Genomic DNA, 14,858 nt, shown 5'->3' on the forward strand with positions numbered 1-14,858 from the left:
CAGCGCTTACGTCCCCTGGCCGGGACTTAGGGGCCAGGTAGTTAGTTACCATAGAGTTGCGCTAAGTCGCCCTGGCGTAGTGGGACGCCGTGGCTGGAGGGGCAGCGACTGCGGGTGAGTCGGGCGGGAAGTATAGCGCTCCACACTCTAGACCTCCATGAGGAGCGGTGGGGCCACCATATACATAAATCAGGAACCTTCTACTGGGCACCTGAGCCTCCTACCCCCAGCTCTTTCCCCCTCCTTTTCACCGTGACGGGGACACATCACACTTTCAGCACGCACGGAGCTAGAGAAGGGCGCTGCGTTATACACCCACAGAGCTTCAGCCACGGCTACGACCTTCTCAAGCTGGGGACCCCTTAATTAACAGGTCTCAAATTCATACCACACCTCGAGAGATCTACAATGCCCTCAAACCTGGGGCTGGTTTTTGTGTGAGGAACTAAGCCCCTTTTCAAAGATGGGTAACAGTAAACCATGATCATTCATTCTGGAATGTGACTTTATGGGGTTTGACTGTCCACCTCCCTTCCTCTTCCTGGCAGGCCGAATCCATTGTGGAGCCTCTTCAGAGAGTCAGCCTTAATCTTCCACACAGTTTCCATTAAGGGCTCTGCCCCCCAGTGACCCAGCCCCCGCCCTCTTCCCTGCTCAGCTTGCTGTTCTAACGTTAGAGCTGCATACGTTTCCAAGACTTCAGCGGATGCGCTCCCCATGTCTTTTACATCCTGTGTCTTTTGATATGCATATCAACTTTGTAAGCCAGGGAGATTTCTCCCATTTCAGAAATTGAAAAACAAAAGCTAGGGAGGGGCAACAATTTGCCCGAGGCCCCATACTACGTCTGACAGAGGTGCATGAGGCCTAAAGTTCTCCAATTTCCAACTGTCTTTAGTCCAAGTATCCTGCCTCTGTAGCTTAAGAACTTGTTCCAAGGAAGAGATTAAATTGTCCCTTGGAGAAAGAACCTGAATGACCTGCATTGGCCTATTTATACTTAAAGCCTAAAGGAGTTTCACCTCATTCTCTAGAAGTTTCAATGGGGAAAAGGTACCAGAGAAAGCTGAAACAAGCACTGGGAATCAACCCCACTGAACTGAACTGGAAGCAAAACAGCTTGGCTAACACAGAACCCATGATTAGCTAGCTAGCTTCTGGCTGGCTGTGATGAGACCTCTCACTTTCTTAAAAGTTCCTTCAAGCTGGCTTCTTGGCTCGCTTCCTGTTTCACTCTATATTCCTTTATTGAGTGCTTTCATCCAAACCCACAACTCCATTTATCACTTGTTTGTAGATATACAAAAGTATCTTTCTCCAGCCCAGCCCTCATCTGTATAGCAAATTGCCTCTCCAACAGCTCCTTCAGAATGTCTCAGACAATCCAAACTCAACTTCATAGAAAGTAAACTCAAAATCTCTCTCTCTCTACACACACACACACACACACACACACACACACACACACAGTCTCTACACACTTCAAGCCTGAATCTCTTCTAATGTTCTAACCTCTCTGAACCACATAAGCAAACCAAAAACCCAGGAGTTAGTCTTAATGCCTTTTCCATTCCTCATTCATCATAAAATCCTGTAATTTTTTTCTCTTGTCCTACCTTTATCTGTTTACCCACACCCTTACTGCCTCCCTCCTAGAAATACATGCATATTGCAACCAGAATAATCTTTGAAAAATACAAATCTGATACTTTGCTTTCCCTCCCAAATCCTCCCCTAGCCCCATTTTAAAATAAACTCTGTAACTTCTTACCTCTTATAGCATAAACATCTCAGCCTGGTTCCTGCCTACCTCATCTGCCTGCTATCAAACCACATGCCCCTGCCCCCTCCAGTTACTCCCAAGTAACCATGAGGCCTTGCACTTGTGTGAATCAGCCTAGTATGCTCACTTCCTCCCCCCAATGGAGTAAGTGTATACTTACCCTGCAGCTTTCGTACATCATTACTACAGGCAAGTCTTCCCTCACTGCTCAGACTGGGTCAGATCCCTCAATCAGAGCAATACTGTGTTCGGCTCCTTGATAAGGCTTCTCACTGTTGCCATCTTGTATTTGTTTGTTAAATGTCTACTTGTTAGTGCTGTAGAGACACAGCTGTGAAAGAGCCTGGTCGCTTGTGGATCTATTGTGACAGTAAGTAAACAAGGAACCCTGGTGATGCAATGGGTACATGCTGGGCTGCTATCTAAAAGGTTGCCTGTTCAAACCCACCCTGCAGTTCCAAGGGAGAAAAAAACAAAAGCTCTCGTAAGGATTAGAGCCTAGAACATTCTATGGGGCAGTTCTAGGATATGGGGTCACTATGGGTCAAAAATTAACTTGGCAGCACCAAACAACAACACTAGGTAATTATAGTGTTACTGAGTGCTACCATGGCATTAAGCAAAGGGTGCTACAGGAGACTTCACTTCCAGATTACGAGATAGGGCTGACTCCTCAGAAAAGATGCCACCTGAGTCCTCGTGTAAGAATTATCAAAGCAGACGGAAGAAACCCTATTCCTAGCAGAAGCCCAGAAGCAGGATCAGGAAACTTAACCGAGAGTAGCTGCTGTATTTGGTTGGAATGTAGGAGCCAGAGTGACTCCATAGGCCACCTTTCGATACCTGAGAATAAACCCACCTCAAATACATTAGATAAATGCGGCAGCGTTTTCCTGGCGGCTTTCCTCTCCCTGGAGCCCTTCGACAGGAGTCCTCTCTAGGCCAGCATGCTGAATCTCCTATCAGAGCTCAGGCTGGGGGTTATTTTTAAAGGATCTTGTCCAGTCATGTTGCTGCTTTGTCTAATAAGAGAGGGCAGGAATGGGCCATCAACACATCACATTTTAATTGCTTGTAACTTCTAAAAACAAAGCACATGTCCATCAATTCGAGACTGGTTAACTAAAACTAGTAAAATTAAAATATGACACTATGGGATACTCTGCAGCTAAAAGGGTAAATGTGTCTAACAATTTGAAGAGAAAAAAATGGTTTGCAAAGGAACGGACCATATGAGGGGGCTTCCAAAAATTCCATTAGCTTCATTCCATTTTCATGAACTTTTTGAAGCTGCTTTTTATGTACATCTTTCTATAAAAGTACACACAAACTATAATGCCTCTAGGAGGTTATATTCCCAAACTGTTAGTCTTGATTTTTCTTAGAGTAAGGTAGAGATTCTGACTCTATTTCTACTTGATAAATTTTTTCTGTTGTTCAACTTTATTCAGCAGTCATATTTATCCTGAAGTTAATTTTGTTTTCAAGTTGACAGGTATTTCCAAATTGCAAAAGGGAAAATTCCTATGCTAGAGCAAGGCAGGCAGGTTTGGATCACTTTTTTTATTATGCATCAAGCTGGTGTGAACAGAGGAGCTTGGTACTGAGATGGCTGTGGAGAACCCAGTCCAGAAACACTACCATGAGTGAGCAAGAGCTAGGATTTGTTGATTCTCCTTAAAGCTGGGCCCACCCACCGTGTGTCACTTTAAAGGGGCCATTGCTTTCCTCGTTTTTCTGCTTGCTGAGTTTTACCCTTTCTTTGCTGGGTTCACTGCTGGGTAATTGTGGGGACAGAGAAACAGATCCAACCTTTAGTCTCTGGTCTCATGCTCACAGGGAGCGACTGAGAGGTAAGTTATAAAGAAATAAGTAGAGAAATAATCTGCTTCTACTTAGTGAGCACTTGCGACAGCACATACAACAGCTCTCAAGGTGCAACTTGTTGCCCTCTGACAGATGAGGAAATTGTGGTAAAATTTTGGGTCGAGCCCAGTGGAGGCATGTATGAGGTTAGCTACTGCTGTAGCACAAACCATCCTAAAACTTAGTTGCTTAAAACAATAATCATTTATTATCGCTTCCAAGTCTCTGAGTAGGCAAGCTCCTCTTTTTCTGGTCTTGGCAGGGCTCACTCGTGTGTGCAGTCAGCTGTAGGCTGTGTGAGTCTTCTCCTCTTCACTGGGGAGGTAGGCTGGCTGTCAGCTAGTCCAGGACGGCCTCAGCTGGGCTCACTGGCTCTCGTCCCTGTCTCGCAGGCACATGCCCCTCCTTCTCCTCCAGCAGGCACTGCGCTCCTCCCTCCTCTTGAGCTTCTGTGTTTTCATGCTGCGCATGCCATTGGCCAACGCAGGTCACACGGTGACTGAGCCTAACCTCAGAGTGGCATGGAACTACAAAGTTATAGGGCATAGCGGGAGACCAGGAGTAGGGATCTGGAATGCACGCACTCTAACACAGAACACAATGATCGTTTTTATCCAGAAGAGAGGAGGGTACACTAGAGCTGAGTATTCATTAAATGGGCAGCTGCATTTTTGGAACTGGATGCAGACCAGCTTGCTACAATCAGTAGAAACCCAACAGATCTTTGTGTGCTTACGACAGACAAGGTGTTATGATCTGGATCTTGACTTCGTTCTTTCTGGGAGAGCACAGGGCAGCAGCCATGCAATAAATGTTGGTAGACTTGAACTGAGTATCGTACTGTGAATGAAGTGTGGACTGAAACAGTGGATCCTTGGAGCCTATTGTTATAAAGAACAACTTAACATCATCGCTCCTAAAACAAATCCGTGTACTTGGTAGAATTTCTCTTTCATTTATTCCACAACTATTTTCTGAGAGCCTCGTGTAAACCAGGCTCTATGTTGAATGACAAAGAGGACATGCTGGATGTTCAGAGCAGCGGTTCTCAACCTGTGGGTGGCGACCCCTTTGGGGGTCAAACGACCCTTTCACAGGGGTCGCCCGATTCATAACAGTAGCAAAATTACAGTGATGAAGTAGCAACAAAAATAATTTTATGGTGGGGGGGAGTGACCACAACACGAGGAATTGTATGAAAGGGCCACGGCATTAGAGAGATTGAGAATCTCTGGTTTACAGACTGTAACCACTTTCTCAGAGAGGAGCTCTCTCAACTTAGTTTTGGAAAGTGCCAGTTTGATTCACTTTGCAGCTGAATCTGTGAAGTGATGGGACTGGCCTGGTTGTCTTGGATCGTCAAACCTGAATATTTTAGATGTCAAATCTCCGGGTGGGCAGACCACAAAGACCACCTAGTTCTTTCATACAATGGAGGAACCTGGCTTGTGTTCTCACCCAAACAGAAACCCACCTCACTTACTCAAAGGCGTCAATCCTGTTGAACTTGTTAGAACTTTCCTTGCATAAGCTAAAGCAGCACAAATTGCTAGATGAACTGTACTAATGTACAAATGAATTACAAGTTAACAAGGTCCTGGATTTTGTTTTGCAGAGAGGCCATTGCAAGTGATGAGAACCACACTTCTCACGGTTTCCCTTTTGCTTTGGCTGCCAGGGGCTTCACAGCTAAAGACAGGCTTAGCTTCCTAAATCCCCAGGTACAGCTCTCTCTCCTTTGAATCTGGCTTCTAATCTTTCTTCCGTGTAACATTTTCCACGTCCACACTGTCCACCATGTATAGCTGCTGAGCACTTACACTGTAAGCCACTGCTACGGAGTCAAATCCGCCTTGGAAGAAGGACTGTGTCTCACGTTCTTGGGACATGTTCCTGAGAGACCAGTCCCTGGAGAAGGACATGCTCAATAAAGGAGAGGGGCAGAGAAAAAGAGGAAGACGCCCCACAAGATGATTGACACCGTGGCCTCAACAATAGGCTCAAACATAATCACAATTTTGAGGATGGTGCAGGCTGGGCAGTATCATTCTGCTGGGCAGAGGGTCACAATGAGTTGGAACTGACTCTATGACACCTAACAACATGGAGCCAATTCCAACTGAGTAGAACCGCTCCTTGGAATTTTCGAGACCATTGCCATTTACAGGAGTAGACAGTGTCCTCTCCTCCTGCGGACCAGCTGGTGGGTTTAAAGAGGGCTTTGTGTTTAGCAGCCCTCTAGATCACAGAATGCCACGTGCTCTGTAGCCAGTCCAAACTGAGATGTGCTGTCAGTTGTCATGTAAATAATAGCATTCACTGTTGAGTACATGTTTGGATCTTTTGGGTTAAGTGTAATTCACTGCTAACATCTTCCAGGTCACACACAAAACCCCTTGGTACAGTTTGCTTTCAGTCGTCTCTTCTTTGCAGTTGAGTGTCGTGTTCTTCTGACTCTCACTAGTCTCCTGCCAAATCTGTCCTAGGGTTTGCATATGCTAATGAGTTGGAAATGGCTGATAACCTGTTCACCCTTTTTCTTGAGGTATTTCAACAGGAGCAATCCCTGCCCAGGAAGGAATGAATCCCTGATGGTGAAACTTCAGGCCTCAGTGACAGTGAGTGGGAAGTAGATTGGTTTTAAGTATCTCTCTCTCACACACACACAAACACGTATAATTGACTACATTCAGGATGAGGCGAAAAGTAGGGCCTTTGTATGAAAGGTGATGGGGTTAGACAGCACATCCCCAGCTGGGTTTTGACCACAAAGGGCTGTCATCTATTGCAGGCCCTTAGGGGGTTTGTTAAGTAATAAAAGAGCCTAGTTTGATGTCACCAGAAGTTAGGTACCTAGACAGCCTCTGTAGTAACTGCAATGGATTAGAAGAGTGAGCCTCAGTTTAGACATCAGAAGGCCATGCTTGCCATTCACAACTGACTCACTGGCTTACCTCTGGGCAAGTGCCTTTACTCCTTGGGTTTGAGTTTCTTCCTCTGGAAGTTTGGAGTGTTTTATCAAAGGAGGGCTGAGCGATGGGAAGGGGCTCTGAGAACCAGGACATGCTCTGCACATTACAAGTGGAAGGGACCAGGATAGGTGTCTTCAAATGGAAATGCAGGCGAGCAGGCATGGAGTAGTGGAGGGTAGAGAGCTGTGGGTGGGCCTCGGGCCGGCTGCCCTTCCATCTAGAATAGCAGTCCTCCTTTGTCTTCGCAGGCTCCACCTGGACTCCTAAGGCCCATGCTTGCACAAGACAAATGAGAGCATGAGACATGAACAAGCGGGACAACATGAAGACTGTGGCGCAGGAGCCCCCCCTGGACTACTCCTTCAAAAGCATCCATGTCATTTCAGGTCAGCCCACAACACCCCACTCCACTCCCTCACGGCAGCAGCAGGCCTGGGCTAGTCTCCAGGGAGAAGCCCAGTCCCACATTTCAAAGCTTCAAGGGAGCCTCCCCTGTGCTTGTAGACTGGGTTGCGGGCAGGGGAGTTCTAGGGGAAGGGCTCTAACTTTTTCTGAAATTAGAAAGGAGTCCCCTGGAACTCTTCTTCGGGGGCATTCTGGATGATCTTTAATGGGAGCCAGGTTACCACAAGAAAGTCAGGAGGCTCTTAGTCTGTTTTCACCTTGAGAGAAGAAAATATCTGGGGCTGTGGAGCCCCAGCCAGCAGACAGAATCCTGTCTGCTTGGAGAACACTAGGCAAGTTCTAAACCATGGTTATAGTTTAAATATTTATTGAAATGTTTCTTTTAAAAAAAAATCATTTTATTAGGGACTCATACTCTTTTCACAATCCATACATACCTCAATTGTGTAAACCACATGTGTACATTCATTGCCCTCATCATTCCAAAACATTTGCTCTCCACTTAAGCCCCTGGCATCAGCTCATTTTTACCCCTCCCTCTCTGCTCCCCCCCCACATGAACCCTTGATAATTTATAAATTATTTTGTCATATCTTGCCCTGTCCGATATGTCTCCCTTCACCCACTTTTCTGTTGTCTGTCTCCCAGGGAGCAGGTCACATGTAGATCCTTGTCATTGGTTCCCCCTTTCCAACCCGCCCTCCCTCCACCGTCCCAGTATCACCACTCACACCACTGGTCCTGAAGGGATCATCCATCCTGGATTCCGTGTTTCTAGTTCCTGTCTGTACCAGTGTACATCCTCTGGTCTAGCCAGATTTATAAGGTAGAATTGGGATCATGCTAGTGGGGGAGGAGGAAGCATTTAGGAACTAGAGGAAAGTTGCATGTTTCATCGTTGCTACATCGTTCTCGTCTCCTCCCCGAGAAATTTTTCTTATAGTTATTCTAATATTCAGATTTATTTCAGCATCACCCATTTATTACAGGCTCCCACACTACCATAACTCATTCTTATTTTACCCTTCAGTGGCTTTGGAAATGGGCAGCTGGTCGGCTTGAGGTGCTAACAGGAGGCTGTCAGCAAAATCTCTCTCAAGGAGTCACCAGTTCTTCCCAGGGAGCTTGTATGGTACCTGGATCTGCTTACCTGGTCTCTCAGAAAAACACCAGCGTACCTGTCTTCACACAAGACTTGTACATCCACATATTCTGGACCCATTAATGGCTTTGGTCTAAAGAGTTTGTGTCCACCTTTTGCTTGAGAGGAAGATGAGGCTTTCTATTCCTACAGAATCAGTCTTAGAATCCCACAGGGCAGTTTTCTGACATAAAGGGTCACTATGAGTCAGTAGAGACTGGATGGCATAGTGGGCTATACTTTGGACTGCTAACCAGTCAGTTAAAACCCACTGGCCACTCTGCAGGGAAAAGATGAGGCTTTCTGTTCCTGTTAAAGACTTAGAGCCTAGGAACCCCACAGGGGTAGTGCTACTCTGCCCACAGGGTCACTGAGTCAGAATAACTCAATGGCAGTGAGTCATTCTGGTTTTTAGCACAAGAAGCTGTCATGTGACTAGCATGTATTAGCCTTTGCTTAGCTTTAGGGTATTCTTGGGTTGGCATCAGCACAGCAGTAACTCTTCGCTCACGAGTGCAATCCTGACTACCTTGATTTGTCTTGTGTGCAGCGTTGTTTCTGATTGATGCAGCTCGTGTGTCATACAGGCGTGGGCTCCAATAGTAGCTATGCCCAAGGTAGCTAAGGGGACAGAGGAAAGGCAGGGTATGTCGCGTCTACCTACCCTGGGAATTCCCAGCCCCAACGGGGGAGGTGTAGTTCTGTTCTCTGCACTCTTCAGAATAAGACAAGGTACCACTATGCAGCACAGATCACGAGCTACACAGGTGCTCTGCCCGTCATCCCATAGTTGAGCACCTACTACTTAATAATGCACATATATTACGTAAAGGTAATACTCATTATAAAACCTATATCCACGTTCATTGTATATGTAGAACGCGTGCAATGTGCACAGCTTGCTTCATGAAGACAGTGAGTGAAGTAAACAAGTCTGTTGGGTACTAGAGTGAGAGTACATCCGGGCCCACATAGAGCGCACTCAAGTCCTCTGTGCTTTGAGAGCATTCGTTTCAAGCTGCTGTTAGGAGATTGGACAGAGTGGGGGTATTTGGCACACTCGGAACTATCTGCTGATCCATTCAATAGGTGGATCAGAAAAGGGCAGTAACTTTAGAGAGCATGTAATCCACACTCCCCAATACAGTCCCAGGTTTGTCTTCAGATGAGTCAAAAAGTATTGCTCCTAAGGCTCTAGTTCATACTTGTATGGGTTTATTCCAGACAAAACCTATCTAAACATGCCTCTGCAATCAGTGGATGGCTGCAGACAAGTTCAGTGACACACTTGTCTCATTAAGGTGCCTTGGGGGGAAAAAGCCCAATTACAATCGTGGCTTTTGAGGAGATCTGCTAAGCCAATTCAATTCCAGGCGGAGAGCTCAGCTTCAAAGGCGGTGGTGACTGGGTTTCGGCTTCTAGAGGTGTCATTTTGGTAGATTTTCTCAGAAAGCACAGAAAAATCATGGGGTTTATTCTGAAGTTCCCAGAAAACAGAATTGGTAAGAAAAAGACTATGGGGGGGGGAGAAAAAGACTATGAAAAGTGCTGCAAGTCCTCCCCCACAGTGCACTTGTCCACTCTTCCAGGCTGTTCCAGGAGGGAGTTGCATTGGGAAGCCAAGTAGCCGACAGCCCTCTCTTGCCCCTTCAGACTTTGCTGTGCCCCCGAACTCAAAGAACATTGAACAGGAATGTGATGAGGAACCCTGGGGTGCCCAAGCTGCGTCTGCACGTGGTGCAAAACAAAGCACACAGTGGTTCGGAGGCGGCTCAGACATGGGAACACTACATGCTGAAGTGAATGTATTGAGAAACAGTAGCTTCACATTTTGATGTTTTCATTTAATAACGGTTTCTGGTTTGGCAGAAATGCCTTTTGACTTAGCGTAGTAGTACGGTGTGAAGGGAGTTCACTCACATACTAGCCCCATGCCTAGGGCTAGCGGTGATCCAAGGAAGTTCTTCTCCCTCAGACTGACGTCTGCCCTTTGGAAGAGTGGCACAGCAGACAGGAGCACATTCCTTGGGGCTTTGCTGCTCAGGGCTGTTTCCAGAGTCCTTAGTGCCCTGGGAGCCTTGGCAGGGAGTAGGAAGGTGTGGCCATCTGGCTACCCGACCCTAACAGCAGCTCCAGGTGGCCTCAAGTTCTAGGTACACTCCATTCCATCAGGGGCGCCTGAGCTTAGGGTCAACTCAGGCTTGGTGGCATTCTCCAGGCTGTTGCCTCATCAAATTGGGTCCTCATCTATAATATGCACTTGTTTCCTGTATGCCTATTTTGATCATAACGTCTACTCATCTCGGGTTTCTCAGGAGTGTGGAAACCATGGGCAAGATGAGTAATTTATTCATTAACTGGGGTGCTGTGCTCCAGGGAACAATAGCTGCCTTCGACCACCACCTCGAACTTTGGGCCCTACAGCGAGTCGGCTCGCTCCAGCTTTCAAGCAGAGCCCTCTGGTGGCTGCTGCCTGACCTACTGCCAAGGAGAAGATGTTAACCTTAGAGGGGCCCAGGGAGAGCTTGGGGGCAGGTGAAGACAAGCTGGCAAGGTTTGGCAACTACAGGCTAGAAATCAAAGGCTTGGGAGCAGCGGTAATTGTGGGGGAGGAGGCAGGGAGGGGAAGAGTCACGTTTCTAACTGCCATGGACTGAGCTTGGACAATGTTCATCCTCTCAGAGCCTCATTTTAAAACTCACTGGCATCGAGTCGATTTCGACTTGTAGGACCTCACTTGCTAGGGGGAAGAGGCTGTGTCACAAAGATGGGTTTTAGCATCCATCCCCCCACCACTTGCCTACTCCTTGGGCACGTTCTGCCTTGTGTTCTGGTGCTCTGGCCACCCCATTGACAGAGTGTGCATGATCACCAGATTCTTTTGTTACCCAGTTATTTCCAGCCCTTGTCTTTCTACAACATACTCTCCTATACCATCTACCCCTCGAGCATTTTCAAATCTCCTCTCCTGGTTGTTCCTGTCCCTTCTTGGACTGCTCTTTCTCTTTCAGGGATTCCTCTTCCTCCCTGACTCTTCTTGCTTCCCAGAGAATCTCATCTTTGCTAAGTTGCATACTTTGTGCTAATAATTCTGTCTCCCAAGTTTCAGACAAACAACTGGCCCTTTGGCCTCTCCATCTGCGTGTTACTATGGGACCCTCAGGTGCCCTAAAGCTAAGGCCAAACCCTTCTCCATCGTGTTCTCCTTTTGTAACTCAGCAGTCCCCACCCAAAAAAAAACCACTTGGCACCACCCTGAATACTTACTACCTGACATCCAGCCACCCAAGTCCTGCAGATGACTTTTAATCAGCTCCCGGGGCCCGTCACTCATCTTGTCGGGTCCCTTTCACCTCTTTCCTGGATGAAACACCCCACACGGTCCTCAGTCTCACCCACCCGAGTTGCCACAGTGGAAGTGCACTATAGCTAGAGGGCCTCAGGGCAAAACTGATTTTTCTGAAAGGAAATCTCGAATCCTCCCATTCCCCAGGGTTGCCTTGTGCACTGTAGGTACACGGACATCGTGCTCTCAAAGTTCTCTAGGCCTTTGCTTATATTGCTCTCAACCTTTTACCCTTCTTTGCCTAGTACTCTGAGCTCCAGCTGCATGAGAAGCCCCCATGTCAGTCCCGTAGCACGTGTCCCATGACCTCTCCCCCCTTGCCCAAGAGAGCTCATCCAGGGCTCAAACTCTGTATATGGGGCCTGGCACAGTATCACCTTGTGCACCACCATGTATCCAGAATCTGGCCTGGCGCAGGGGCTCAACACGAACGAAAAGCGGGATCGTGCCAGTGTTTTACTTTGCAGTGAATGTTACAGGCTCTCAGAAAAAACCACACTCACTGCCACAGAGCCGACTTGGACTCCTAGCAAGTCCAGAAGGCAGGGCAGAACTGCCTGGCAGTTCCTGAGGCTGCAACCCTTAATGGGAGTGGAAAGCCCCACCTTTCTCCCTTGGAGCAACTGGTTTCAAACTGCTGGCCTCAGAGTTAGCAGCCCTGTGTGTAGGCACCACACCACCAGGGCTCTTTCTCAGAAGCTCTAGCAGTAGATAAGTCTAGATTAAAAAAATTTTTTTTAATCATTTTATTTGGAGCTCTTAGAGATTCCATACTCTTATCACCTCAAGCAGTACTATACAATCGCTACGAGTACCAGGAGTTTGGGATGGGAAACCTTAGGTCCTCAATCCAAACTTACTATGACTAGCTAAGGAACACAATCTTTAGCTAACGCAGCTAGTCACACAAAGCTCCAGCCTTCGCGATGGGCTACCAGCCCTTCTAGTTACAGCTCTGCGCCTCCCCACAATCCCATCCCCACGAAGATGTGCCCACGTCTCACTCTGTGCCCGCAGATCTGGTGAGTGAGGAGCCAAGGCCAGGGCTCCGACCCCTGAGGCAATCTAAGTCGGGGAAGTCACTGACTCAGTCCCTGTGGCTGAACAACAATGTCCTCAATGACCTGAAAGACTTCAGCCAGGTGACCTCACAGCTGCTGGAGCACCCAGAGAACCTGGCCTGGATTGACCTGTCCTTCAATGACCTGACTTCCATCGATCCTGTGAGTTCACAGCCCTCAAGTCCAGTCAGGGTGCAACTACTATGACCTTGGTCAATGAGTGTCCCCAAGGAAAGGCACCAGGTATAGTGATACAGTGCCAAGCTCATGGATGTGGGGTCTGACAGATGTAGGACCAATTCAAGGGTTTGCCTCTTGCTGGGTGACACCTCCCAAAGCCTTAGGCAGTAGGTAATAAACCAGGATCACTGGGGTTTTTGTTTTCATCACAAAGGTTTTTGAGAATTCACTGAGACCTAAAACTTCAGTTGACAGATAGGAGGTTGAAGTAAATTGGTAGTTCTCATCTTCAGCACCTACTGTTTTAGGGAGACAGGTGGTAAATGTGCAGTACTTTTTATGGAATCACATTCAGGTTTTAGGAAATGACAGAAATTGCCCCTTCTTATCCAGCATCCCTGTAGGGTACAAAGGGAGTTGGAGCATGATTTGGGAGCTGTTTCAAGCACGTGCCTCTCACGGTGCTCTGTATTTCTGTCCCTCAGCTGTGAGTCTTAGATCAAAGCTGGAAAGGTTTTCCGTGAAGGGACCACGGGGCAGAGGAAGCCCAAGGAAAGGCACAGACTAGCCCTGTCCCCTGGCGAGTCTGTGCCAGGCCTGCATTTCAGCTGTTTTCAGCTGATGTCCCTGTAGCCATTACATTTGGCTAAAAGGTAATTGGCAGTTAAGAGCCACCAGTATGGCTATGAGACAGTGATGGGTGAGTTGTTCTCCAAACCCTCCCTCCCTTTTGAGTTCTGATTCAGGGCCCTTTCCACTATGTCTTTCCGTTTCCTTCCCTGACAGATTCTGACAACTTTCTTCAACCTGAGTGTCCTCTATCTCCATGGCAACAGCATCCATCGCCTTGGGGAGGTAGATAAGTTGGCTCTCCTCCCTAGGCTCAGAAGCCTGACACTCCACGGGAATCCCATGGAGGAAGAGAAGGGGTATAGGTAAGTGCTCTGGCCCAAGAGTTGGACTCCTCAATGGAAAAGAGGAAGGGAGACAAGAACCCCCAAGATCATTCTGCCACATTGGGGGGACCAGAGGGAATGAGAGACCGTTAAGCATTTCTTGCTCTCAGTCAAGGTAAGCTCTACCTCCACCAACCTATACTCACATTCCTCCCTCCCTCCCTTATATTTAGGAGAAACAGCAGCAGCTGGTGGGCAGGGAAGGGAGTGTTGGGGAGTGGGGGGTTGGCCCCCAGCCTGAGTCTTCCCCACAGGTACTACGTGCTGTGCACCTTGCCCCGTATCACCACGTTTGACTTCAGTGGGGTGACCAAAGCAGACCGCACCACAGCCGAAGTCTGGAAACGCATGAACATCAAGCCCAAGAAGGTCCGCAACAAGCACAATGCACTCTGAGTTCCCAGGATCCCGGCAGTCCTGCAGCTTTAAGCTGGCCCGCTTGGTTTGATAATAAACAATTTGACCTGTTCAGCAGATGAAAAGCCACTTGTACCTTGTTGAGGTAGCTCCCTACGCCAGCTGCTGCAGCAGCCCTGGGCTTACTTCAGAGACAAGGATGCAGAAGACTTGGATTTGCTATAAGGCCTTAGGAAACTTAACTACCCTCTCTTTGCCGCTTTGAACTCCTCGGCTCAGCTATTCTGGGGTCAGAGCGACCAGTAGTTCCCCAACTAGTGAGAGAGTAGTATGGTTCCAGGGCGATGTGGAGGCCTCTAGGGCAGGTGGCTGGAAGCTGGGCTGTGTGCGCTTTTCAGATCAGATGAGGTCCACTGCTGTATTTTCTATTCTGGGACTCCACTTTGATTAAAACAAACAAACAAACAAACAAGCGAGCAAACATACCAGAAACAGGTTTCTTCTGCTTACAGCATGTTTGCTGCCTCCAGATCAGGAGCTCCAAAGGGAACTAACTGGTGCAGCCCCTTGCCTGCCCCTGCTCTCACTGAGCCAGAGCAGCTCCAGATCCAGTCTGCTCAACTTTGACAGGGTCCCCATCACTGGAGGAACACGTACTCCATCTCTTTTATCACCCAATTTGAAGTTGGCTAAGGCCAGGTCTCACCTGGGAACCTTGAGCCCTTAGCTCCTGGATTCATCTTTAATGCCCTGAGAGGCTACCCCACCCGCGGCCTCACTGACCTCAGCCT

General features: G+C 47.9%; 2 protein-coding genes across 3 annotated transcripts in view; one reads left to right on the plus strand and one right to left on the minus strand.

Moving 5' to 3' along the window:
* NUMA1 (nuclear mitotic apparatus protein 1) overlaps nt 1–1,796 on the minus strand; it is a 73,315-nt gene extending 71,519 nt beyond the window's left edge. Inside the window, exon 1 of the mRNA XM_075546201.1 lies at nt 1,772–1,796. The gene's annotated coding sequence lies outside the window, so the exon portion shown is untranslated. The remainder of the gene's footprint in view (nt 1–1,771) is intronic.
* Nucleotides 22–14,296, plus strand: LRRC51 (leucine rich repeat containing 51). 2 transcript variants are annotated; one of them, XM_075546209.1, is made up of 7 exons: nt 22–114; nt 5,265–5,370; nt 6,207–6,267; nt 6,870–7,007; nt 12,531–12,736; nt 13,541–13,689; nt 13,965–14,296. In XM_075546209.1, the coding sequence occupies exons 4-7, from the start codon at nt 6,926–6,928 to the stop codon at nt 14,104–14,106; spliced, it is 579 nt and encodes a 192-aa protein (XP_075402324.1). In that variant the 5' UTR covers nt 22–114; nt 5,265–5,370; nt 6,207–6,267; nt 6,870–6,925; the 3' UTR covers nt 14,107–14,296. The 2 variants fall into 2 exon arrangements, with proteins under 2 accessions (XP_075402324.1, XP_075402323.1); XM_075546208.1 differs by having other exon boundaries at nt 6,195–6,267; nt 13,965–14,295.
* The last annotated feature ends 562 nt before the right edge of the window (nt 14,297–14,858 follow it).

The sequence above is a fragment of the Tenrec ecaudatus genome, chromosome 4 (assembly GCF_050624435.1).
Source record: "Tenrec ecaudatus isolate mTenEca1 chromosome 4, mTenEca1.hap1, whole genome shotgun sequence".
NCBI classification, from domain to species: domain Eukaryota; kingdom Metazoa; phylum Chordata; class Mammalia; order Afrosoricida; family Tenrecidae; genus Tenrec; species Tenrec ecaudatus.

What these genes read in the sequence shown, in the direction of transcription:
- LRRC51 (XM_075546209.1), top strand. Translation starts at nt 6,926, where the DNA reads ATGAACAAGCGGGACAACATGAAGACTGTGGCGCAGGAGCCCCCCCTG. An exon ending in AAGCATCCATGTCATTTCAG is followed by an intron (nt 7,008 to 12,530) that starts GTCAGCCCACAA and finishes CTGTGCCCGCAG; the next exon opens with ATCTGGTGAGTGAGGAGCCA. An exon ending in GAGGAAGAGAAGGGGTATAG is followed by an intron (nt 13,690 to 13,964) that starts GTAAGTGCTCTG and finishes TCTTCCCCACAG; the next exon opens with GTACTACGTGCTGTGCACCT.